At 46.1% G+C, this 26,757-nt stretch overlaps 1 protein-coding gene across 2 annotated transcripts; it reads right to left on the reverse strand.

The window, feature by feature from the left end:
* Nucleotides 1-209: 209 nt before the first annotated feature.
* Nucleotides 210-12,561, reverse strand: HJV (hemojuvelin BMP co-receptor). 2 transcript variants are annotated; one of them, XM_033136319.1, is made up of 4 exons: nucleotides 12,432-12,561; nucleotides 4,672-4,855; nucleotides 3,579-4,081; nucleotides 210-1,589 (listed from the first exon to the last, which is right to left on the reverse strand). In XM_033136319.1, exons 2-4 carry the CDS (start codon nucleotides 4,763-4,765, stop codon nucleotides 966-968), a joined length of 1,221 nt encoding a protein of 406 aa, XP_032992210.1. In that variant the 5' UTR covers nucleotides 4,766-4,855; nucleotides 12,432-12,561; the 3' UTR covers nucleotides 210-965. The 2 variants fall into 2 exon arrangements, with proteins under 2 accessions (XP_032992210.1, XP_032992209.1); XM_033136318.1 differs by lacking the exon at nucleotides 12,432-12,561 and adding an exon at nucleotides 8,809-8,967.
* Nucleotides 12,562-26,757: the final 14,196 nt, after the last annotated feature.

Below are 26,757 nucleotides of genomic sequence, written 5' to 3' on the forward strand. Positions count from 1 at the left end.
TCAGTAGGATTGCCCTGGAGTCAAAAGGCCATGGTGTCAGGGCTCATTCCAGAGAGGGATGTTCTCCTGGGCATGCTACATTGAGATTTGTTGAGTCAGGACTGCCCCAAGCCATTTTGCTGCCTGAGGTGGAGGATAATCATAGCATTGTGGAGTTGGAAGGCATCCAAAGGGTTGTCTGGTCCAATCCCCTACAAAACAAAACAAAACAAAACCCAAGATGGTGTCCCCCTTCTGGTTCATGTAGAGAAGGCTGTTGGATTGGCAGTTGACTCTTACTTCAATGCTAGCGATGGCGCCATGTCCTTCGCTGTACCTGAGACGAGCAGGAGAGCTTAACAGGGTGTCGGGCAGAACATGGGGCACGCACAGTAAGAGTGTAAGCAGACATAATTCTCTGTTCCGCCCTCTATTTCCCACTTGCACCACCATTTCCTAAAACGATACGCCAACTGAAGCACAGGTGTCATTTGAAACCCACACTTCTCCAAATTTTGCGACGCGGCTGTCTAACAAAGAAAAAGTGCACAAATATGTATCTGCTAGTGTGCATACTTTGGTAAAATAGTGTACAAGACTGCATATCTATTAATTGCCTGCAAAAAGTGCATATTAGGAGAAATTCTCACCAAAACGCTGACGGATTTTCACGAGGATTTGTTAAATAAATAAAAAATGATGTGGAAGTGTGACATGCTGGACTTAAGATTTGAGAAATGAGGAGCGGAGAGGTCAAAATCAACAGATTTGTCCATTTCCACTCTCAGCTTTTCCTCTCCCCAATAAAGCTTGGAAGGGCAGGGTGCCCTGTTTCTAAACATAATCTCCATCCATCCCAGATTCTTACAGCTTTACAGTTTGCCCTGTCCCATGTTTGCCGACAGCCATGTTTCTGGGGGAGCCAAACCCGTTCGCTATCCTCTCAAACTAGCACCATACAACTTTCTGCCAGTCCCCAGAAACCTTCAGAAGTGTAGATGCAATGCTGAAAGGACCAGCGTGCTGGTGAGGAGGAAGGCCGAGCCCCTGGACAGGCAAGCTGCATCGCTTTGGAAGAGGTGGTGCTTCTTGGCGTCCGGGTGGAAGACTTTGGCATCCTCCAAGGCAGCGTGCGCAGCCAGCGTAAAGTTGACGTCTCCCGATGTCACCACGTCGAAGACGCACGACTGGAAGTAGACGTCCTCCACCGGCAGCTTCTCCTTGCACAGGAGCTGGGCCTCCTGCGCAGGGATGGCCCCGTTGCTGCAGCAGCACTCGGTCTGGGAGATGCGCTGGCTGGGCGGGCAGCCTCCCACGCACAGCTGGAGGTCCTGCTCCTCCGTAAAGGAGCGCACCACGTCCTCGGCCGCCCGGATGGAGAAAGAGAGCTGCCTCCCTGCCTGGCGCACGGCAATGGTGGTGCCGATGTACGTGGCGAGGATCTCCACGTGCTGCCCGGGTGTGCGCTCGTGGATGCTCAAGCTTTTCCCTCCGGGCTTGTCGCCCCCGTTCGTGGATCCGTCCTCGAAAGCCGCCGGCAGGTTGTCGATCTCCGCCTGGTAGACTTTCTGGTCTATGCACTCCTTCATGTTCTTGAATATGATGGTGAGCTGAAAAGAGAGAGGTGAAAGGTAAAGGTAAAGGACCCCGGACGGTAAAGTCCAGTCAAAGGCGACTCTGGGGTTGCGGTGCTCATCTCGCTTTCAGGCCGAGGGAGCCGGTGTTTGTCCACAGACAGCTTTCCAGGTCATATGGCCAGCATGACTAAACCGCTTCTGGCACAAAGGAATACCGTGATGGAAACCAGAGCGCACGGAAACGCCGTTTACCTTCCCGCCGCAGCGGTGCCTATGTATCTACTTGCACTGGCGTGCTTTCGGACTGCTAGGTTGGCAGGAGCTGGGACAGAGCAACGGGAGCTCACCCTGTCGCGGGGAATCGAACCGCCAACCTTCTGATGTGCAAGCCCAGGAAACTCAGTTGTTTAGACCACAGCACCATTACAAGCTCTCCATGTGTGCCCAAGCCACTTAATCTCCCTGGGAGTGTGATAACTGTGAGCTGACCCATTTATTATTTTCCGAAAATGTGTACAGGCAAGAGAAATGCACACTGAAATCCTGACAGATTTTTAGCAGGACTGAGCCCGGTTTTGGGCTGGGAAGGACGGGGTATAAATAAAAAATTATTATTATTATTATTATTATTATTATTATTATTATTATGTTTGTGGGTAGTGGGTATGTGTATCTCTGTGTATATATACATACGCATATGCATATACATACATACATACATACATACATACATATATCTGTACCTCAGAACTTGTGGGGGGCTGGACTATATATATATTTTTGGCAGGATGAACTAATTCCTATGCCCCACAAATAACTCAGAGATGCAATTTAAATAAAAGCATACATTCTACTCATGTAAAAGCACGCTAATTCCCAGACCACCCGCGGGCCAGATTTAGAAGGCGATTGGGCTGGATCCAGCCCCTGGGGCCTTGGTTTGCCTATGCATGGTGTAGATCCAACCCTGGTTTGAACGGAGGTGTAAATGTGGTTTTGAGTAACTTCCTAATGTGTCTCCTGTGGCATAATTTTTTGTATGGGGCAGGCATGGTGACCACAGCTGTGCTTGTTTTTTTCAGGGCCATCCTTAGCTCTACCAGACCTGGAGGGTCTCCTTCCCCCAGAAGAGGAGAGAAAGGACTTGGAAGGCTCCGTCTATCCAGTCCAGTGGGAGGGGTGAGCCCCATATGAGCCCCAACCCCTGGCCTGGGGCTTTCCAGTTCTGACATTGTCAGGAACCCCCCCCCCCTCCCCACGGCTGGTAGCATCCCAGGAGCGCTTGCAGTACAGGGAACCACCCCCTTTGTTCACCAGCTCGTCATCCCCCTCCTCAGGAGGAAGCGACCATTCCTCAAGTGGGGAGAGGGAGTTGGAAGCAGGAAGTCGGCGCAGGGGCTCTGAAGGGCTCGCAGAGCCTGAGCACCAAGGGGGAAGTGGGGAACAAGGACAGATTCCCGCGCCCCGAGTTCGCAGACAGGAAAGACATGGAAGGGGGAGGCGGGGGTTTAGAATCCCGCGCCTCTTTTGCTGGACCAAGAACCGGAAGGGTTCATTCCTGGACTCTGCGGAGGGATGAGATGGACCTTTGAACTTTTGCTCTACTGTAAATATCTGCACAATAAAGAACTTAGTTTTTAGAAGTTCTGCGTTCGGCTGATTTCTCATGAGCAACCACTGAACGTCCTTACAGATATATACAGTGTTGGAACGAGTGTCAAGGAGTGTGCCTTATCACATCTTTCATCCACCCAGCCCAGTGGCATCTACACTCACCTGCAGCCATTCTCCAAATCCGAATGTCAGAATAGTGACTTGCTGCCTGAGACCCTTTGACTGAAGATATGGGCAGGTAAACCTGGTGTCTGTCTTCCCAGTGCAAAGCAGACCGCCGATAGATCTTAGATACAATTTGCTAGAAATGGCCCTAGTCATTCTGAGACTCTCTCCTTGGTCTCACCACCAATGACACAAGCCATGGGAAATTTTGATGGGACACCTGTAGAGGTCACCGTTTCTTACCTTGCTAGTAGCTGTCGCGTTTGATCCTTTCAAGACGGGGTAGCTCGTCGCTTGAGCGAACAAATAGTTGTTGTCCAGGAGCGGCCAGGAACCTTCCACTTTGCACGTGTGGAACTCGTCACTGAAGGTCCGTACGTGGGGGTCCCCGAACGTGGCACAGTGCTGGTAAGTGGGGGCTCTGTTGTGCTTCCGGGAAAAGCTCTTCTCATAATCGCAGATCTCGGGGGGTTCCAAACCCTGGTGGCCAGGGGGCGGCGCGGGGGGCCGCCGCGGCGAAGTGGGGCCCTCCTTGGAGCACTTGTTCTGGATCATGAGGTCCTCGATGCCGTGGACGGCAGAGTGGTAGGCGAGGTCCCCGCGGCACGTGCGGGCTGTCTTGCGCGTGCAGCGGGAGTAGGAGCGCAGGGTGTTGCAGTAGCTGGCGTGCTTGTTGGGGCCACGCAAGTTGAGCGTGGAGGCCACGTACTCAGAGTTGCAGCGCAAGATCTTGCAGTGGGAATAAGCTGCAGGGCGGAACCAAAATAGCAATGATGGTAACGATAGGAAGAGAAAGAAGAAAACAGCCGTGAACATCAGAGTCAAGTAAAACTTTCTAATTTACATTTCAAAATATTCATTTAAACAACCTTAAATCAGTGACTTCCCTTCTTCTCTTTCCGTGGTTCATTTTACATACCATACATCCCTGCATATTTTACATGAACAAAGCCATGGGTAAGCAAACTAAGGCCCGGGGGGCGGATCCAGCCCAATCCCGCTTTATCACTACCCGAAGGAGTCTCAAAGCGGCTAACATTCTTCTTTCCCTTCCTTCCCCACAACAAACACTCTGTGAGGTGAGTGGGGCTGAGAGACTTCAAAGAAGTGTGACTAGCCCCAAGGTCACCCAGCAGCTGCATGTGGAGGAATGGGGAAGCGAACCCAGTTCACCAGATTACGAGTCTACCGCTCTTAACCACTACACCATACTGCAGTCCTTGCCCTAAAAATTATAGTAATTTCCCAGACCTTGTGGTTCTGAATAAAGGGCTGGTTTAAACAGGTATAGCAGAAGAGCCTGCTGGATCCAGCCAGTGGCCTGTCGAGTCCTTACCATGTCTACAAAGCAGGAGAAGGAGGAGCGCTTTAATGATGAAACCAGCATTCGCCGAGTGTCCCGGCCTCATGGAGCAGGCGAGTCTCCCCATTCCAATCCATCCAGAGCTTATGAACGTTGCTTACCCAGATTGTTCCTCTCCCTCCGTTCTCTTTGCTTCCTTCTTTATTTCAGTGTTTGTCTGGAAGAAAAGCCAAATAGTAGTAGTAGTAGTAGGAATTTATTTATACCCCACTCACCCACTCATCTGGCTGCGTTTACCCAGCTACCCTGGGCAGCTCCCAATAGAATATTAAAAACACAATAAAACATCAAACATGAAAAACTTCCCTAAACAGGGCTGCCTTCAGTTGTCTTCTAAAAGTCAGATAGGTGTTTATTTCCTTGACATCTGATGGGAGGGCGTTCCACAGGGCGGGTGCCACCACCGAGAAGGCCCTTTGCCTGGTTCCCTGTAACCTCACTTCTTGCAGGGAGGGAACCGCCAGAAGGCCCTTGGAGCTGGACCTCAGTGTCTGGGCCAAACGATGGAAGGAGGAGACGCTCCTTCAGGTATCCTGGGCTGAGGCCATTTAGGGCTTTAAAGGTCAGCATCAACACTTTGAATTGTGCTCGGAAACGTAGAAAAAGACAGAAAAGAAAATACAGATTCTATACCAAATATACATCTGCAAGATTGATTGCTTTTCAATTCATTTATATACCACTTGATTATTATTTTTTGAAGAAACTTCATGGCAGTTTATAAAAAAGAATAAAGTTTTTTTAAAAAAATATTAAACTTTTTTATTAAAAAAGAATAAAGTTTAAAACAACCGTTTAAAATATTCAAAATGTAATTAAAATCAGGGATACGCTGGGAAAAAAATCCAAGTTAACTAACACATGTCAACGTTCTGCTTGTTCAAATAGGCTTTCCCGAAATGACAATATTTTTAGCAGGAGCTAGAAAGAATACAGCGAAGAAGGCACCTGCCTGAAGAAGAAGAAGAAGAAGAAGAAGAAGAAGAAGAAGAAGAAGAAGAAGAAGAAGAAGAAGAAGAAGAAGAGTTTGGATTTGATATCCCGCTTTTCACTACCCGAAGGAGTCTCAAAGCGGCTCACATTCTCCTTTCCCTTCCTCCCCCACAACAAACACTCTGTGAGGTGAGTGGGGCTGAGAGACTTCAAAGAAGTGTGACTAGCCCAAGGTCACCCAGCAGCTGCATGTGGAAGAGAGGAGACACGAACCCGGTTCCCCAGATTACGAGACTACCACTCTTAACCACTGCACCACACTGGGCAGGGAGTTCCTCAGATCTACAGGGCACAAAGCTGGGTGGCTGATAGTATGCAACCACCCAGATGCAGGGACATGATTGTGAGTCTTGCCCCCGCCCCTTTTCCTTTCAAAAAATAAAATAAAATGCAAGTTTCTGGCATGAACTTTGATTTGCACATTTGGTGAAATGTGGGTAGGTGGCCATTTTCAGAGAACTTGCTGTTTTTAAGGATTGCGCCAGGTTTGACTGGTAATAAGCCCTCCCCTCAAATGCTCGTGGGAGACGGACACATCCTTCAAGTGGTTGGGTGGTGTCTGTCCTGAAAATATGGGTATTCCTTATTCAGATGGTTGAAAACGGAGATGGAAGATCCTTTCAAGAAGGCAGGTGAATTTTGTTTGCCTTTTTGCACAACTATTATTATTATTATTATTATTAAAAACCTTGCTTCAGTATCCTATGCTGTGGCCAAGTTTTGTACCTTAGCCATCAAAAAACGTAAATCGCTTCTATTGGAAAACATATGATAAATTTCTTTTGCGACATTTCTTTTTGTTTTATTCTAATCCTTAGGATTTTGACACCTTGTAGCAATATTATTGATCACTGGTTTGGAATTATGCTGGATTATATTGCTGGCTTTTGCTGTAATAAACTGAGTTGAGTTGAGTTGAAAACCCTGCTTCACCATCCCACATATAGGTCAAATATTTCCCGTTTTGTCCTGTCCCACATGCGGATATAGTATATTTCTTGACCCCTTTCTGCGTATCCAGTGAATTATGGGTTTAATTTGCTGCTTTAATTTACATTCAGATGTCTTCCTTACACTTTCCTAAGTCATTAGTCACATTCTACATCCAGTTTCTTAAGTAGGTAGCCTTGTGTTAAGTGGATAGCAGTGCTTGATTTATAACACAGAACACAACTGCTTTATAACACGATCATGGGACAGCTACATAAGAACAGAAGTCGTTTCCAAAATCTAGTTTTAAACGAGCCTCTTGCTGAAGTCCCTTATGTATACAAGCTCAGTCAGAGGGTGTGAGCTTGCTTTTGCCGGACAATTTCATTTATATTAAGTCTAATTTGAGGCAAACAGACTCTCATCTCCTCATCAACACAAAGACAAGTCCTTCTCTTTTCTGCATCTTGCATTTTTGTCAGAGCTTAACATCCCTGTTCACAACAATATGTCACGGAGAAGTATAAAAGGACAGGCATTGCCCTTGAAGAGAGGCGTGGATACTGTTATTTCTGGTTGTATATCCATAAACGGCCTCGGCCCAGTATACCTGAAGGAGCGTCTCCACCCCCTTCGTTCTGCCCGGACACTGAGGTCCAGCTCCGAGGGCCTTCTGGCGGTTCCCTCTCTACAAGAAGCCAAGTTACAGGGAACCAGGCAGAGGGCCTTCTCGGTAGTGGCACCCTCCTGTGGAATGTCCTCCCATCAGATGTCAAAGAGAAAAACAACTACCAGACTTTTAGAAGACATCTGAAGGCAGCCCTGTTTAGGGAAGCTTTTAATGTTTAATATATTATTGTGTTTTAATATTTTGTTGGAAGCCACCCAGAGTGGCTGGGGATGCCCAGCCAGATTGGGGGGTTATACATAAATTATTATTATTATTATTATTATTATTATTATTATTATTATTACTACTACTACTACTACACACACACACACACACACACACAGTCGTACCTCTGCTTACATAACCCTCTGGATATGTAAATTTCAAGATGCGAACGCAGCAAACCCAGAAGTATTTTTCCAGGTTTCGCCACGCGCACATGCACAGAAGCGGTCCTCCAGTTGCGAATTCCTCTGGATGTGGCCATACCTCCAGAACAGATCCCGTTTGCAAGCGGAGGAACCACTGTACACACAAACACACACACACACACACACACACACATGCTATACTAAGCTACCCTACACTGAAATGTTAAAATGTTTGGTGTGTTTTTTTAATTGCCCTCAAATCTTCCTGCCACACTTTCCATCCCCTCCTGCCACACACCCTGGAATAGGGTTTCGGGCACCGTTCTCTCCCAGCCCCGCCTGGAGGTGCCCGTGGGGGATTCGAACACGGGACCTTCTGCTCGCGAAGCGGGTGCTCTGGCGACAGAGCAGTAGCCCTTCTCAACGATAAAAATTGCAGCATTTCACCACCACCTTGAAGGTAGGTGACGCGGTGCCCCTTTGGGGCATTTCTCAAGAAGCGTGGATAAGTTCAAGAGGAGAACAGCAAGCCAAAACTGAGTTTAACGCATCTTCCCTCTGAGCTGGAGCAACAGACACAAATGCTTTGCCTTGTGGAGCATGGAGGTGAGCTGATATCATCGAAAGCCATCAATGAATCAGCACCAAGGCCTGGAAGGCCTTGACAGTCATTAACCCTATTCAGTTGCCCTCTCTCTCTCTCTCTCTGTGTGTGTGTGTGTGTGTGTGTGTGTGTGTGTGTTTTCTTCTCCCCTCCATCTAGTTTCTCTTTGGAAAATGAACTGGAAGAATCAATTCAGGGAGCAGGAGTTTTGGGGGGGTTGTGGGTTTTTTTAAGGAAACACCTCTCCATAAGCCTTGGCGACATAGCACTACCTCTGTCTCATCTTTTGGCCAGGCCCCTTCTTTAAAAAAAACAGATACGAAGCGATGCACGAAGATGCCTTTGAGCATATGCAGAGTGCCCCTCTTTCACCCGCTGCAGCCTGCTGTCACAAGAAAGGAGGAGGCAGCCTCCCCTCCGAGGATACAAATTCAAAACGGCAGATATCTCAAAACTAAGTGGTATGTATCTCTTTCCGTGTTTGTGTGCGTGTATGAAATGAAATGAAATGAAATGTAGAAAGAATAAGCCAAAATGCTTACCTCGATGTGAACTAGAATGCTGCTCGGTCAAACTCCCCCTGCGGGGGAAACTGCCGGCTTTCCTCCATAAACTCCCCCCAAAGACCCCCAGCTCCTGCCTTCTTGTGATAATCGAGGGGGAAAAGACATCAATTGCTCGTGGCCAGCAGCCTAAAGACAGCTGAGCCTCTGCAACCTGATCTGTCCCCCAAAAGGCAAAGGTCTGCAGCAGATGCTTTAAAAATAGGTTGTAGTATTTCGGATCCCGAAAGCAGAATTCGGGGGCGGGCAGAAAGCCACATCCCGGAGGCGGCTGGTTTTATTTTAGTAACTGACACCTTGTATACACACAAACACACACACACACACACACACACACTTTGCCTCCGAATATTAATTGCGGGTCATCACAAATGGGGAGTGACCCGCTGCTGTTTGCTGGGCCTCTGGTTGGCCACTTTGAGAACAGGAGGGTGGACTAGATGTGCTCTCTTTGGCCTGATCCAGCACGGTGGAAGCTTAGAAATACATTTTGCAGACCCAGAATGGGAAGAGGGAGGGGGGAGGACCTGGGCCAAACGGGAGAGATCTGAAGAAATGGAGTGTTCAGCCCTCAAAGGGAGAACTGTAGCGGTACCCTCCTGAGTCGTCACTCGCAACTGAGAAGAACGTGGATTAAGTCACACTTTCTGAAACAAATACGCGAAAGAATGAATGAATGAATGAATAAGTCGCTCCCTCCTTCAGAATTTGCAGTTCTCTGAATTTGGCACCTCAGTTCTCCAGCCAAGTCACGTGCTCATAAAATGCATATACTAAAGCATGCATCTGTTGGTGGAAAGAAAACACACAAAAACGCCTTAACTCAGGGGAACTTGCTTTGCAAAAATGTACACTGTAGGGGGAAATTACCTACAAACATGCCTTCGACCCAGGTGGCGCTGTGGGTTAAACCACAGAGTCCAGGGCTTGCCGATCAGAAAGTTGTCGGTTCGAATCCCCGCGACGGGGTGAGCTCCCTTTGCTCGGTCCTTGCTCCTGCCCACCTAGCAGTTCGAAAGCACGTCAAAGTGCAAGTAGATAAATAGGGACCGCTCCGGCGGGAAGGTAAATGGCATTTCCGTGCACTGCTCTGGTTTTGCCAGAAGCGGCTTAGTCATGCTGGACACATGACCCGGAAGCTGACTGCGGACAAACGCCGGCTCCCTTGGCTCATAGAGTGAGATGAGCGCCGCAACCCCAGAGTCGGACACGACTGGACCTAATGGTCAGGGATCCCTTTACCTTTGTGTCTTATTTCAGGAGACATCCTCACTAAAATGCTGGTGAATTTTCATGATGACTTTCCCCCTCCCCCCCAAAAAAGCAAAAGAGAAATCACAAACTGATGCGTCAACGAGGAGAACAGAGTGTTACAGGGAGGTGGCCGGGGGGTGGGGGAGTGAGGCCCTGATAGAAATCCAAATTGACATATTTCCCCTGTCTTTATTCTTAGCCTCAAATACATTGCTGTAGGCCTCTTAACCACATTTGCTCCATCTTTCCCCTTGTGTCAAAGTCTGCTGCGTGGTCAGCCTCTGGATTGTATCCTCCTCGGGGCAAGGGACTGTATTTGTTGTTTGAGCTGCAAAGTACCACGACACATTCACGACTCGGCATTTGCAACAAAGGCCTCATCACGATAACGCGAACCTCAAACTCCCAGATTCTAGATGCGCAAAATTTTGCGTGGGAAATGTTCAGCATCTCCAAATAGACACGTTTTCGTGTGATTTTGCCCAATAATTATTTCACACATTTTTGCAAGGCAGTTTCCCCTCGTACAGAATGTTATTTTCATGCACACTTTCTGCTAATATACACATTTGTACACAATTCCGAAGTGTTGGAGAAGTGCATTGCAAAATTCAGAGAAGTGCAAATTTTAAACGATAGCTTCATTTCATTTTGCATAGGGTTGCCATTTTTAAAAAACTAAAAACCAGAACGTCCCAAAGACCCCCCCCCCTTTTTTTTTACAAAAAAAGAAAAGTTGCAGGACAAAGTGCAGCCTTTTGGAAATTCCACCTTTGAAATCCTAGTAATGTCCAGATGTACAGCAGCCCCATGTTGTTTTGAGAAGCATTACAGTATTTCCTGGTTGGGGGGGAGGCCTGTCACCGATCTGCTGTGCTTGTACAAGGGGTTGGGTTCAACCCCTGGCATCTCTGGGTAAGGTTTAGGTGTAGGAGAGACCCCTGCTTAAAACCCTGGAGAGCTACTTCCAATCCGTGTGGTCAGCTAGATGCACCAATGGCCTGACTCTGTACAAGAGAGCTGCCTATGCCCTTAGTTAAATTGTTTCTTTATTCGGAACCATGACACGGGGAAAGGGAATAGGTCAGTGGCAGAGGAAAATCGTGCCACACTGAATTTTTTTACTGATAACAAATACTTTGGAAAACAAAAAAATGGGGGGGGGACCTCCTAGCAGTGCTTGATTTATAATGTAGAACACAACTACCTCATAGTATGATCATGGGACGTCCAGAAAGTATAAAATAAGGCAACTACGAAGAGAAGACTCCCTGGAAAAGACCCTGATGTTGGGAAAGATGGAGGGCACAAGGAGAAGGGGGACGACAGAGGATGAGATGGTTGGACAGTGTTCTCGAAGCAACCGGCATGAGTTTGGCCAAACTGCGGAAGGCAGTGGAGGATAGGGGTACCTGGCGTGCTCTGGTCCATGGGGTCACGAAGAGTCGGACACGACTGAACGACTGAACAACAACAACAACACATAAGAACATGAATCATTCCTAAGGTATAATACTGATTGTTCATCAATCTTCCTGCCACACTTACCACCCTCTCCCGCCACACCAGTGTGGCATGCCACACCCATTGAGAACCACTGGTATAGACAATACCGAACAAGGTCAATTAGCAAACTGAACCAAATCGCCCCACCTCTGTGCTATTGCAGCTAGGAGCAGCTCACAGAACCCAAAAAGGGCAAGGCTGAAAATTATGGATCGAGCGGATAGAATTTGTGGGTTGAATGGACAGAATTTGTTGCAGCTGTGTGCACGGGGAATGCAGGCAAAGTTGTTGTGCGTGCCGGGTGTTGAGGGAGCAAAGGTGGCAGTCCCTACCATCTGTTGTTGCAGATTTTTCTCAACGTGCCTTGTCAGTATGACTTGGGGAAAAGGAAGGGAGAACACTCAGCCCTGCAAACCTCTCGTGGGAATTTTGCATTTAAAAAATATATATGAGTGAATGGCTGAGATTAGAAGCTAAAGGGGAACTGCCTCTTTCCACCAAACTCTCTGTGGATACAGGAATGGCAACCTAGCTGGTGCCAAGACCTCTTCCACCATCAGTTGAGTTGCGCCTTCCCACAACTGCAGCTTAAATATATTTTCATCTGCCTTCCCCATCTCCACTCCCCCACCTCTTTCTAATTGCTCTCTGAAAGTATATTTTAAAAAAAAAATACAGCAGTGACCAGCTTCATGAAACAGGCAAGACCGATGTTGCTCTGTCTGAAAACGGTGCCTTTTCTTAGTCCTCTTACCCATTGGCGAAACTCAGGTTTTGTTTAACACCAAGCTGGCTGCACAGATTTTGGAGAATCTCTCCCAAACCTGGCCGTCATCACTCACTTCCTTGATCGTTGGAGAGACATTCTGGAAGACGTTGGCAGTGGAGTTCTTCCAAAGATCCCAGAGCTCCAAGCTGGGAATTATGAAGGGGCAGGGGAGACTTCCATGCCTTCTGCCATTTTCCTTCCCCTTTGGAAGGCAGGAGATCTGGGAAGAGATGATGGAACTGGGTCACAGCACCGGGCAAAGGAAAAGACAAGTGCCGTGGGGGGGGGGTGGAAAATGCCGTCATTAGACCCATCCGACACACACCCCTCTGGACACGCAGATACAGTATAGTCCCCCCCCCTTGGCTAATCTTTGCCGAGGAGCCGGGGGGCACCAGAGATAAATCAAGGGACAGAAGCACCTGTTCCGAAAACTGGCATCTGTAAATGGGAGCTTGAGCCAGGGTGGGAGTGTGTGTGTTTAAAACAGGAACCAGTCTGGGAAGGGACCGGGGGGGGGTGTTTCTAAAAAAAGATCAGAGCAGATGGAGCAACGGCAAGATTCCATCACATGGGTAAAGATCCAGCGAGGACGGCAGACCCGCCATTCGAGACTCGTGGCGTGCAGGCATTTGGCCCAGTCTCTGCAGCCCCTCTCCTCACCAGGGATGGGGGGAGGAATTCAATTTTGTTCTCATCTGAAGGTGAACAGCCCTTTCCAAAGCAAAACGAAGCTGTCCTTTGGGGTTCACCTGAATTTTGCGATGCAGTTCTCTGACCAAACCATGCTTGCAAATAATAATAATAATAATAATAATAATAATAATAATAATAATAATAATGCATAGATTATGGGAAATGGTGCGGATTTGGGGAAGGGGAAGGGAGAGGACAGGGCAGAAGTATGGTTGTGCAACCTCGTGAGGATCAATTGAGGGAGTCGGGCATGTTTAGCCTGGAAAAGAGAAGACTCAGGGGTGATAGGATAGCCACCTTCAGACGCCCACAAGGGCTGCCATGTGGAAGACGGAGCGAGCTTGTTTTCTGCTGCTCCACAGAATAGGACCCAAACCAATGGGTTCAAGTTCCAAGAAAGGAGATTCTGACTAAACATCGGGAAGGTATTTCTAAGATCTGTTTGACAGTGGAATGGAGGTGGTGGACTCTCCTTCCTTGGAGGTTTCTAAACAGAGGTTGGATGGTCATCTGCCAGGGATTCTTTAGCTGTGATTCCTGCATTGCAGGGGGTTGGGCTAGATGACCCCTGGGGATCCCCTCCAGCTCTACAGTTCTATGATTCTAAGCATAAATCCTTGCACTAATGGAACAGCTTTGTTGGATCCTGTATTTGTTACACCTGTATGTTCAGCATTTATGGTTTTTTTATTTTATTTTAAAGCTCTTCTACTGAAGGAACTTGGGGGCGATGGGACAAACATCTCTATAAATTATAGGCTTGTTTCCTAACTCCAGACCAAACATGTCAGGAATGTTGTTGTTGTTTTATTTTCCTGGACTTTTTTTCTCTATGATTCCGTTTATGAATCACTTCCCATAAAATATCTCAGAGCAGTTCCACAGGGGGGGGGGGACATCAACAACAGAAGCAATCGAAAACAATTCCATATGTAGAAGCAATTAACAACAGCAACAACTACAACAACATATTACTTATACCCCACCGATCTGGCTGGGTTCCCCCAGCCACTCTGGGCAGCTTCCAACAGGAGATTAAAAATAAATTAAAACATCAGTCATTAAAAAACTTCCCTAAACAGGGCTGCCTTCAGATGTCTTCTAAACATCAGATAGTTGTTTGTTCGTTTGACATCTGGTGGGAGGGCGTTCCACAGGGCGGGTGCCACTACCGAGAAGGCCCTCTGCCTGGTTCCCTGTAACTTGGCTTCTCGCAGCAAGGGAACTGCCAGAAGGCCCTCGGAGCTGGACCTCAGTGTCCGGGCAGAACGATGGGGGTGGAGACGCTCCTTCAGGTACACTGAGTCAAGGCCATTTAGGGCTTTAAAAGTTAGCACCAACACTTTGAATTGTGCCCGGAAATGTAGTAGAAGCCAATGCAGGTCTCTCAGGACTGGTGTTATATGGTCTCGGCGGCCGCTCCCAGTCACCAGTCTAGCTGCCGCATTCTGGATTAATTGCAGTTTCTGATTCACCCTCAAAGGTAGAGCACATTGCACCAGTCCAAGCGGGAGATAACTAGAGCATGCACCACTCTGGCAAGACAGCCCACGGGCAGGTAGGGTCTCAGCCTGCATACCAGATGGAGCTGGTAGACAGCCGCCCTGGACGCAGAATTGACCTGCGCCTCCATGGAGAGCTGTGAGTCCAAAATGACTCCCAGGCTGCAGACCTGGTCCTTCAGGGGCACAGTTACCCCATTCAGGACCAGGGAGTCCCCCACACCCACCCATACCCTCTCCCCCCAAAACAGTACTTCTGTCTTGTCAGGATTCAACCTCAATCTGTTAGCTGCCACTCCATATATGCAAACAGTTCTGTGCATTAAAAAAAAATAAAAAGGATTCCATACATGAAAACAGTTTCGAAATCCAGTGCATTACAGACTGGAATTAAAAGGCTCATTGGAAAAGGTCTTGAACGTCCAGGAAAATGACAGAGACTTGGAATGCCTATCTGATGCGCAATGGGTTAAGGAGTTTTAAAATGTTGCATCCCACTAATGAGAGCCATGCTCCAACAACTGGAAGTTCAAAAGCAGTTTGAGGGAGGCTTCCCAGCAGATGGCGCCGTCTCCATGCCGTTGGTAGTTGGAAGTGCTGAAAATTGCAAGCCCCCTACAGACTTCTGGTGACATGCAGGACCAATTGCTGGTATGCCAGCCAGCTAAAGTTGCCGTTTTCTGGGCGCAGGGAAGATTCGCTGGCAGAGTTTGTGTTTGACCCCAATAGAAACGGAGAGAAGTGGAGTTGACAGATCCTTCCACCCCCTAGACCCAACAGAACAATCCTGCCTGAGAGAAGTAAGTCTCGTTGGAGTCAATGGGACTTGCTCCCAGGTAAGTACAGTAAGTATACCCAAAGGGGCACCCTCCAGACATTGCCAAACTATTGGCCATATTGTCTGGGCCTGATGAGAGTTGGAGTTTAACAACATGGAACCTGGCTGGCTATCCCTGGATTGTAGTCCGCATGCAGCTAAGCTAGTCTGAAGGATACAATTCAACATCACGGCCATTCCTCCTCCTACAGATTTACACTGCAGTAACTCAGTCCTGAAGGGGAAAGAGGGTCCCCTCTTTTGGGTCACAATATCTTGGAGAAGCTGAGATGGAACCAGGGCCGGATTTAGGTTTGATGAGGCCCTAAATTACTGAAGGTAATGGGGGCCCTTTGTACAGGTGAAACTCGAAAAAATTAGAATATCGTGGAAAGGTTCATTTCTATCAGTAATTCAACTTAAAAGGTGAAACTAATATATGAGATACTCATGACATGCAAAGCAAGCTATGTCAAGCCTTTATTTGTTATAATTGTGATGATTATGGCGTACAGCTGATGAGAACCCCAAATTAGCAAAATTTGGGGTTTTCATCAGCTGGACATCATAATCATCACAATTATAACAAATAAAGGCTTGACATATCTCGCTTTGCATGTCATGAGACTATCTCATATATTAAACTCCATTGGCTAATGAAAACAATTGCTTGCATAAATGGACTTTTCCACAATATTCTAATTTTTCGAGTTTCACCTGTATGTCCAGCTGTCCTTTGTCAACAACAAATTGTCACTGGTTTTTTGTGTTGAATATATGCTATATGGTAATTTATTGACCTAAAGCCATTTGCACATAACAAAATATGTATGTATAAGACTAGGTTTTTCCCCTTAAAAAATACTGTTCAAAATTTGGGGGCGCCTTATGCGTGGGGGCCATCTCCCCCCATTTTCTTAAATCGGAGTCCCCCAAAATAGGGGGCGTCTTAAACATGAGGGCGTCTTATACAGTAATTGTATGAAAGGCCATGCAGAACACAAAGGCCATGCAGAATTTAGGCACCCTATATATATAGAAATGAGCAAAACAGTGATATTTTAGGGAGCAGGCTAGCAGGCGGGGCCCATTACTTACATCATAGGAGCCTACACAACACAAAACACTCTTGCTGTATGTAGGTTTTATTTTATTTGTTTTTATATCTTATATTCTGGAAATGTACATCCAGTTTTTTTTCTCCTTTAATTTTTTTTGGGGGGGCTGCCCAAGAGAGTGGGGCCCTAAGCTAGAGCTTGTTTAGCTTATACGTAAATCCGGCACTGGATGGAACCCACAGCTGTCCTAGGGCAACATCTTCCCTTTAAAATCTCAGAATGAATGAACCCCCCTCGCTGGAAGCGTGTGTGAAGTTTCAAGATGAGCACTAGGTGGCGCCATAACATGCTGGACAGCGCATTTTGGCAAACACACACACACACACACACACACACACACACCGCTCTCGAGACAAGATGAAATCAATGCTTGATTTATTTGATCTGATATCTTACGCACCATTCACCACGAGGTGCCTTGGAAGGGGGCGGTAGCTCCAGGGTAGATACTCTTGTAAGACAATAAAATACAGTGGTACCTCAGTTCTTGAACTTCATCCGTTCCGGAAGTCCGTTCCAAAACCAAAGCATTCCAAAACCAAGTCGCGCTTTCCCATAGAAAGTAATGCAAAACAGATTAATTCGTTCCAGGCTGTTGAAAAACTAGCCCTAAAACGCTTCTCCCCGCCGCCCCAATCAGCGCAATCTCTCTAAAAAACGGAAGCGCAACACTAAAAACGGAAGCTCAGGACACGTTTGACTTCCAAAAAAAATCGAGAAGCGGCACGCGCACTTCCGGGTTTGTGACGTTCGGGTTCTATGTTGTTCGTGAACTAGGCTGTTCGAGAACCAAGGTGCCACTGTACAAGATAAGAAATACAGGAAGCAATGCAAATACTGCCAAAAAAAAAAAATGAATGTGAATATTTAGCCCGGTGGGTGGGGTAAATCTCCCGTCTTCAGCCAAAATGCTGCAGACTACAATTCCCATCATCCCTGACCACTTGTCCTGTTAGCTAGGGATCGTGGCAATTGTAGGCCAAAACATCTGGAGGGCCACAGTTTGGGGGTGCCTGGTTTAGATCTTAATAGCCGAGTCACATGCTTGTACTACTGAGTGGTTAGAAAAAGTGTTTCAATATTAAGAACTCAAAAATTTCTTAGAACTTTTCTGGCTCCCCCCCCCCCAAACACCTCGGGAAATCCCACCCACACAAGAATCTGGGACAACTTTCCATCTCACATAATTTCAGCTGACCTAAAAGAGAATTGCTTTAAGATCCTTGACCAATGGTACTTAACACCCTACAGATTAAACTTAATATATAAGTTGGCATCAGACAAATCCTGGACCTGTGAATCGAGTAAAGGGGGCTATATAGACTTTTGTAATTGCTCTCAGTTACAAACATATTGGAAATCTATCCAGGCTAATATTTCTGATACAGTAGGATATCATATACCGTTAGGTCCTAAAATAGAATCATAGAGTTGGAAGAGACCACAAGGGCCATCCAGTCCAACCCCCTGCCAAGCAGGAAATATTTCTACTCACTTATCTGAAGGACGTTATCTCAGAAAATGTTTTCGAGAAATAGTAATCCATTTTACAACCATTGCAAAAATAAAAAAAGATTTGCAGGGGTGAAGAGGTAACATCTCCTACTGTATGTGAATGGTTTGCGGGGGGGGGGGGGCTCTAGCAACTATGATTAAGTTAACTGATTATAAAATAACGCATATAAATCAATCTAAAAGGTGTTTTTTTAGGGGAATAGTATTTTTGGTAGTGTTTTGGAATAGTAAATTTAATTATAGTGTTCAACTTTTCAGCCTGTTGGAATGGTGCGAATATTTCTTATTTTGGTTTACGTTATTTAACCTAAATAACTCTTTTAAAAAAGAAACACCATATTTTCACCCCGAAAACTAGGGGACGTTTGTTGGGAAATCGAAGCCCCAAACAAAGTCTAATTGAGTGTTCCGTGTCCATCGTGTGGGGCCAAAATGGCTATTTATCCTTCTGTTAATAATATCTCAGGAATGCCAAAGGGGAGCGAGGCTCTCAGGCTTTTGCACAATTTCGGCTGAGTTCTCTGGACCTGAGATACCCTATATTATTTACCATCATTTATTCATTTTTAAGAGGCTTTTCAACTCTTGAACTCTCCCATGACAACAACCGGACCAACTTTCTCTGCTTGCGAACACAGAGAGAATGAACAGTAACGAATTCCCCCCCCCCAAAAAAACCAAAAAAAACAAAACCGGGTTATCCTTAAACACAACACAGCTTTTTTTGCAGGATGCCCAGAAAAGGACACGGAGTCGGGTTTTGCAACAACACCGAAATGAAATATTTTGGTTTATGGAGCCCATCAGGATGTGGGATATGACCCCCCTGGGGAACCAAGTATGCTCTAAATCACCAGCCTCTCCGAGATGGAAGACGGCAAAGTCGTTTCCATTGTGTTTTCACAGTGACACTGCTCTGGCGACATGTTTTCCTTCCCGAGTTCAGCAGCGTAGGGAGGATTCTGACCCTGGGAACTTGCAGTAAAAAGGGGGGAAATGGCTGTCGGGCCATCACCTGGTTAACCAAACAAAGTTCAGTCCCTCCAGCAGACCCTCTTTGCAAAGGAGTGTCCCAGCTTCCATTGCCTTGTGGGGGAGATTTGGGGGCAACTTTAAAAAAAAAAAAACGCCACAACCATCGGGTTCGATCTAGCTCAGTATTGTCTATGCAGCTTAGAATCATAGACTTGTAGAGTTGGAAGGGATCGTGAAGGTCATCCAACCCCTCTGCAATGCAGGAATCTCTTGCCCAACATGGGGATTGAACCCACGACCCTGAGATTAAGAGCTTCATGATCTACCGACTGAGCCAGTAACAGCTCTCCAGTTTCAGGCTGGGTTCTCTCCCAGACCTATCTGGAGAGGCCATGGAAAGAACCTGGGACCATGGCAAATAGCTTACTTACTCTACCACTGAGCTACAGCCCTTCCTTCTTCATAAGGTTATCCAAGATGTGGTATTCCTCCTCCATCCATCAAGGATTTTTTTCCACACTCTTCCATACTCTCCTTTCCCCATTCTTTATAGAGTTGGCCAAGATGTGGGATTCCTTCTTCCATTCTTGGTCGAGTTACTTCCATTCCCTCTTTCTTCAGTTTTTCATTGAGATTCTTCTGTACTCTCTGTATTCCATCCTTATTCTTATTCATTTATTTACTCTGGGCGGCGTCCGACAAATTAAAACCCAAAAATCCTTGAACATTAAAAACCTCCCTGTGCAGGGCTCCCTTCAGATGTCTTCTAAAAGACAGATAGTTGTTTGTTTCACAGGACAGGAGCCACCACCGAGAAGGCCCTCTGGCCGGTTCCCTGCAACCTCACTTCTCGCAGTGAGGGAACTGCCAGAAAGCCCTCAGAGCTGGACCTCTGTGTCCAGGCTGAACGATGGGGGTGGAGACACTCCTTCAGGTATACAGGTCAAAGCTGTCGAGAGCTTTCAAGGTCAGCACCAACATTTTGAGATGCGCTCAGATATGTACTCTTCTTCGTAGAGTTCCCCAAGATGTGTGACTCCTTGCCCCAGGAAAGACACTCAACCCCTCCGTTTTGTTTTTACGCTGCTTCAATGCCATCTCAAAATTCTCTCCTTCTAGATGGTCTTTGGCCTAAATCAAAAATGGGGAGCATCTGTGTGGTGTTCCAGATGTTATTGAATGCTCATCTCAAAAATACATATATTGAAAGTATATTTAATATTAAATTTAATGAAGATATAAAATGGGAAGCCCTAGGAAGGAACTATGAATAATATTAGCCTTACTGAAGCAATCAGGAGGCTAGAATAAGATAGTATTTTTAAAGAATTCATTTAATAAAATTATCCGGATTAGTATTACATGAAATTATATCTATTTATGTGGGTTTGTTTTTTGTGTATTTGTATTATGTGATTGTATGTATTTGTATACGTGTATGTGTATGTATATGTAAGTTTGTAATTTGTAATTGTAATTTGTTTAATAAAAATCTTTAAAAATAAAAAAAAAAGAATGCTCATCTACAGAAGCCAACATAGCCCAATGGGATGAATGGAGATACAGGCATGACTCTTCCCCATTCTTGTTTTGCTGTCTAAATCAAGGATAAGGACGCCCCTCCAGAGGCCATTGGGACCCCCACTCCCAGCTGCCAGAAAGGCCCAGTGGTCAGAGATGATGATGAAAATGGTAATCCCAGCAAGATCTCAAACCCTCAAGTCTCCCTATTTTCAAGGGAAAGTCCTGAATTTACAGATACAGTGGTACCTCGACTTAGGAATTTAATCCGTTCCGAATGCAGATTCGTAGGTCGAAAAATTCGGAAGTCGAAACACGATTTCCCATAGGAATGCATTGAAAACGGATTAATTCGTTCCGGAGCATAGGAAAAAGACCCAGACACCCAATTTTTTGTGCAAAACTCTTTATCAATTGCATTTTAAAGGCATGCAAACTGCACAGCAGCATTACTTTTCAGCAGTAAGACAGGCAGGCACAATGAACATCAATTTTCAAACAAAACAAAACAAAAAACCATTTCTGGGAAAAGGAGGCAGAGGGTGACAACTGGGAAGAACAGCAGGAAAAAGAAACTCCAACTTGCTCCAAATCTCTCTCTCTCTCCCTCTCTCTCTCTCTTTCTCTCTCCAACACTGCTCCACACAGAGGTCTGGAAGCATGGCACAGGGCTTTTATAGCCTCCCAAACGCAAAGCGCCATGGGAGTAGTTTTCGAATAAATCGGGAAAATTCGTAAGTCGAGTAAACAGCATCTAAAATTCGTAAGTCGAGTAAACCGCATCTAAAAACGCCAATGGATTTCCGTTCGGATGTCGAAAAATTCGTAGGCGTGCGGGCACTTTTTTTCATTCGTAAGTCGAAAAATTTGTATGTTGAGCAATTCATAAGTCGAGATACCACTGTACCATCCTGGTTTCTAATTTTATCCCGGAATAGCCCACTTTCTCTTATGACATCCCTATTTTCATCAGAAAAATGTTGGAGGGTATGGAGTTACCCAACCCCAGAGCCTTCTGAAAGCAGCCCTGTAAAAGCAAGTTATTTAATGTCTGTGTGTGTGTGTGTGTGTGTGTGTGTGTTGGAAGCCTCCCAGATGGGAGAACCCCGTCAGATGGGCAGGGTTTTAATAATAATAATAATAATAATAATAATAATAATAATAATAATAATGGAGGGTTTTAGATCTGGAGAGCTGCAAATGTTCCCTATCCACAGCCCAGGTGTGTGGCGGTTATTTTATCCTCCAATATGCCTTTATCCACAATGTGCTACTGTTTCTTTCAACATTCGTCATTTTAATATTTTGCTCATTTTAAACCGTTTAACAATTTATGACTTGAAAAAAAGAAGTCTCGCAGTCCTCGAGCACTTTAGGAACAAGTCTCTTAATAAAGACACGCTTCACCTCCTCTACAACCGGCGAGGTGCGTTAATGCTCAATTAACATATCATCGGATCATTATGGTTTGCTAATATATCTTCAGCTAAAAGAACAAAGGGCCTCTCTGCTCTTAAAATAGCACGAGGCAGACTATAGCTGTGGAATCTACAGGAGACATCAGCCCAGGAGATGGAGAAGACACACACACACACACACACACACACATACCGCCAGGTCAAACTGCACACTGTCAAGCACACAGTTCAAAATATGTGCTTGCAATTATAATGGCGGCCACAAAACCCCACACCCCACCTGGATTCAGTTGTCATAAGAACATCAGAAGATCCTGGCTGCTGGATCGGGCCCAAAGGAGGCCCATCTAGTCCAGCATCCTGTTCTCAGAGTGGCCAAACAAATGCCTGTAGGAGGAAAACAGCAAGCAGAATCTAAGCCAGGGGTAGGCAACCTAAGGCCCGTGGGCCAGATGCGGCCCAATAGCCTTCTCAATCCGGCCCACGTGCGGTCTGGGAATCAGCGTGTTTTTACATGAGTAGAATGTGTGCTTTTATTTAAAGTGCATCTCTGGGTTATTTGTGGGGCCTGCCTGGTGTTTTTACATGAGTAGAATGTGTCCTTTTATTTAAAATGCATCTCTGGGTTATTTGTGGGGCCTGCCTGATGTTTTTGCATGAGTAGAAGGTGTCCTTTTATTTAAAATGCATCTCTGGGTTATTTGTGGGGCATAGGAATTCGTTCATTTCCCCCCCCCAAAAAAAAAATATAGTCCGGCCCACCATATAGTCTGAGGGACGGTGGACCAGCCCACGGCTGAAAAAGGTTGCTGACCCCTAATCTAAGCACAAGAGCAACTCTCCCCTCTTGCAGTTTCCAGAAACTGGAATTCAGAAGCTTTGCTGTCTGGAGGCAGATGGCCAGTAGACTTCTCCGTGAAGTTGTCCAATCCTCTGTGAAGTTGTCCAATCCTCCTTTGAGTGCCTCCTGCAGCAGCGAGTTCCATAGTTTAACCCTGTGTTGCATGAAGAAGTCCTTCCTTTTATATCTCCTGAATCTTCCAATATCCAGCTTCGCCCAGGACTTCTAGTGCTGCAAGAGAGGGAGGCACAATTTTATAAACTTTTTTTATCATGTCACCGTGTGTTGTTGTTGTTTTTTAAAGATACCTCTCCAAACCGTTTATCCTGCTTTCCAGTCTTTGCAGACGGCCTCACAAGAAGGGACTCACAAAAAAACCTGAAAACAAAGCCTGCGCTAAATTGATGGATTCACCAAAAGGAGTGTATTCAAGCAGATTAGGGACCAATTGGTTTCTTTCCCCCTTAGTTCCTTTCCCTCTCTCTCTCTCTCTTCTTTCCCTTCACAATGCCACTCACAGGGCTACCAAACTCTCGGCCCATCTCCGAAGCAGCCCAGCCGTCTTTGGGAAACTCAGCCTGAGATCATGCAGGGAGACCACGGGGGAAATCAACTGGGTAAGCCTTTTGTGGCAAGATGGGGAGGGCGGGCGTTGGATGTTTTGCTAGATTTTCTACGAAGATACATCTCTGGTGTGATTTCCCCTTCCTTCTTGGCTCTGAACAGAGAGGAATCTTCAGTCCCTTTCACTTAGTGAAATATACATCCTGAATTCTATTGCAAAGTGTGTTCCGTCTTGGGTGCTGAAAGCAGTGTGTTCGCATATGTGGTTTTGTTTCCTTCAAATGTTTACTCATTTTGATTATTTGGGTAACTTTGTACCTAAGCTATTTGATCGAATGTATGCCTACCGTTTTGCTTTGTGGAGCATCAAAGCCTGAACTAAGCAATTTAACGGCAACTGGGAATGTGGAGACCTGGCCTTTTCCGCAGAAGGAAATGGGGGGGCAGCGGTTTGAATTGCGGGTTTGTGAGATGAATAATCACCCCAGCCGAGGCAGGCAGCTCCAGGCAGGAAAAAATGTTGGTGTGCATTTCTGTGCACGGTATGGTAGAGAGCAGCTTTCGTCAAAAACACTTGCCGGCTGGCACTGGCGTGATTGTGATAATCTGGGAAAAAAAACAAAATTAAAAATTAAAAAAATCCCTTCCATTAGTACCTTAGAGACCAACTAAGTTTGTTCTTGGTGTGAACTTTCGTGTGCATGCACACTTCTTCAGATAATATGAAGTTTGAGTCTCTCACTGCGGATTCTCTGTGCCTTCGCCCCACCCACCCACTCAACTTTTCGATGCATTGTTGGAGGAAATCCTAGGTTGTAATCTCTTTGTAATCCCTTTTTTGTGGTCATTGGGAAGGACTGCCGTCGAAACCCATGGAGGGCCAGAGTTGGTCAGTGCCGATGGACGTGCCAATGGCCTGATTCTGAAAGAGACAGCTTTCTGGTTTGCCTAGTTTGTCTCAGTTCTCCGAACGCACTCTGCAAAACCAAATTCTTGCAGCTGTGTGTGGAGAGATCTTGGTGTGCACCTGAGTAGCTTCTTCTGGCCTGCTGCAGTCTCGCTGGAGCTCACTCACGGATCCGTTCCATTCTGCTTTGTGTGGGTCTTTATTTTGGAAGGATGTGCAAAAATGTCTGCATTTTAAATCTTATGCATCTTGCAAGCCTCTTGTATCGGCTCCCCCCGCTCCTAATGAGATAAAACCTGAACACTTTTCAACATAAAATATACACTTTCCAGTGCACTGATTCGGTTTAAAAAATAAAAAAAAGTTTGTGCAATTTTTTTACACATAATATGTATTTTTGTGCACACTTTCCCTGAGACTGGACTGGAGAGTCCGGAGGCGAAAATCTGGGAGTTGTTTTCTGATTGACAAGCAAACTGGAGAGTATCAGATTAGGTCAGCCCACTGCAAAAAGCGAAATCCTCCCCCATCTCTAGAAAGAGCCAAGATTCATTTGCTTTCCTGTTATCTACAGGCCTCCGAATATTTGTATTCATTCGTTTTTGTCTTTGGGCAAAACAAAAGGTTATTCTGATGGGGTAGAAATGCCTTCATCCAGGAGGGAAAACTAGACACGCATCTATTGTGTGATTATTACAGCTAGCCCAGGATTATTAGACAAAGTTGCAAATGACACCATCCATATTGCACGGCCACCCAAGTTATCATGGTACCTGCAGCCGTGAAAATCCCACAAGTGCCTGTCCTCCTCTCCTTCGCAGTGAAAATGCAGCAATAATGGGTGACATGACTAATTTTCTGCCTACCAGTGGCACCCAAAACCAGCCGCCTGAGGGAGCCGCCTCACTCTGCCCAACGTCAGAGCCGGCCCTTATGAATATTCACCTCCTACTAGGGATGTGAGAGAATTGGGGTGTGAGAGAATTCCGATGAAAACAGAAAAGAGAAATTGTTGGTGTCCGCTTCTTCACCCCATTTCCAGAACAGAAAGCAATGCAGCAAACACGATCGGTATTCATTGTTGTCACCTTTGCTTTCAGTCCAGAAATGTTACATACCGTATTTTTCACTCCATAAGACGCACTTTCCCCCTCCTAAAAAGTAAGGGGAAATATCTGTGCGTCTTATGGAGCGAATGGTGGTCCCTGGAGCTGAATTGCCCAGGGGCCAAAAGAGGATCATGCTTTTTATTTTACAAAGAGAAAAGGGGGTGTTGAAAGGACCCCGCTCAGCAGCTGATCAGCAAGAGATTCAGACCCGCCCTCCTTGTTGAATGAGCTGCAGAGGGAGGTTGTTTGTTTCTCCAGCGACATGTGACTGGCTGATTAGATTATCTGTCTGGAAACTGTAGAAAAGGCTCCCTTTCCTTTAGAAGCTGCAGAAATGTGAGTTCAACCCCATAAAAATGGGGCTTTTCCCCCTTTGCAAAAGGAGCTTTGCTTTCCCCCCTTTGCAAAAAAAAACTGCAAAACTTTTAGCTGATCCTCAAAAAACAGGGTTTTTCCCTTTGCAAAAAAAGCTGCAAAACGTTTAGCTGATCCTCAAAAAACCAGGGCTTTTCCCTTTGCAAAAAAAAGCTGCAAAACTTTTAGCTGATCCTCAAAAAAACAGGGCTTTTAGAGGAGGAAAACCAGAAAAGAATTTTTTTTCTTGTTTCCTCCTCTAAAAACGAGGTGCGCCCTATGGTCCGGTGCACCCTATGGAGCGAAAATACGGTAATTTGCTGTGCGTCTCTCCCCCCCCCCCAATTTGCATCGAGTCTCCTTTGCATCGAATTGAATGGGGTGCGATGATGTAATGACAGTGTAAATTATGCAATTTCACCACAGCAGACAGCAGGACAAATAATGTTGGGTTTTTTGGCCGTAGGCAAACTGAAGCTGAACGTTGCATGTTGCAAATATGGGGCAGAACCGGGGGGGGGGGACACACGTTCCTTCGTGCATCCCTCTCTCCTGTCCCAGTAACATTCCGTGACTTTCTTCCCTCTGCTGCTTCCCTTAACCCTGAATTAGCCCAACCAATCAGGGGCCGAGCAGGACAAAGTCACCATGCAATATCCGACCCAATGAGATCGCCAGAGGTCAGTACATAACGCAGTCACATGGGCCTGCCTTTCTCCCTAAGTGATTCGAGGTCACTGAGGGTGAACAAGACTAATGTTGATGCAGAAGTGAAGTTGCTGGTTTGGGCACCGCTGAAAATGTCCCCACCCTCCCTGAAAAAAAGTGGGGAGCAATTTAACCACTTCTTTGTATAGCCGTACCGAAAGCAGGGACAGAGTTGGCGATTCCCTGCTCAGCAAACGAGAAGATAGATCGCCAAGCAAACCCGCCATTCTTGGCCTACATCTGACACAAATTTCTGGACACATTGTTAGGAGCTCTGGGTGTGCAAATCTGATCCGCAGAATGGCCAGCATACCACTCTGATGATGTCAGGCCTCATTATCGTGAATTCTTAGC

Source organism: Lacerta agilis, chromosome 17 (genome assembly GCF_009819535.1).
Source record: "Lacerta agilis isolate rLacAgi1 chromosome 17, rLacAgi1.pri, whole genome shotgun sequence".
NCBI classification, from domain to species: domain Eukaryota; kingdom Metazoa; phylum Chordata; class Lepidosauria; order Squamata; family Lacertidae; genus Lacerta; species Lacerta agilis.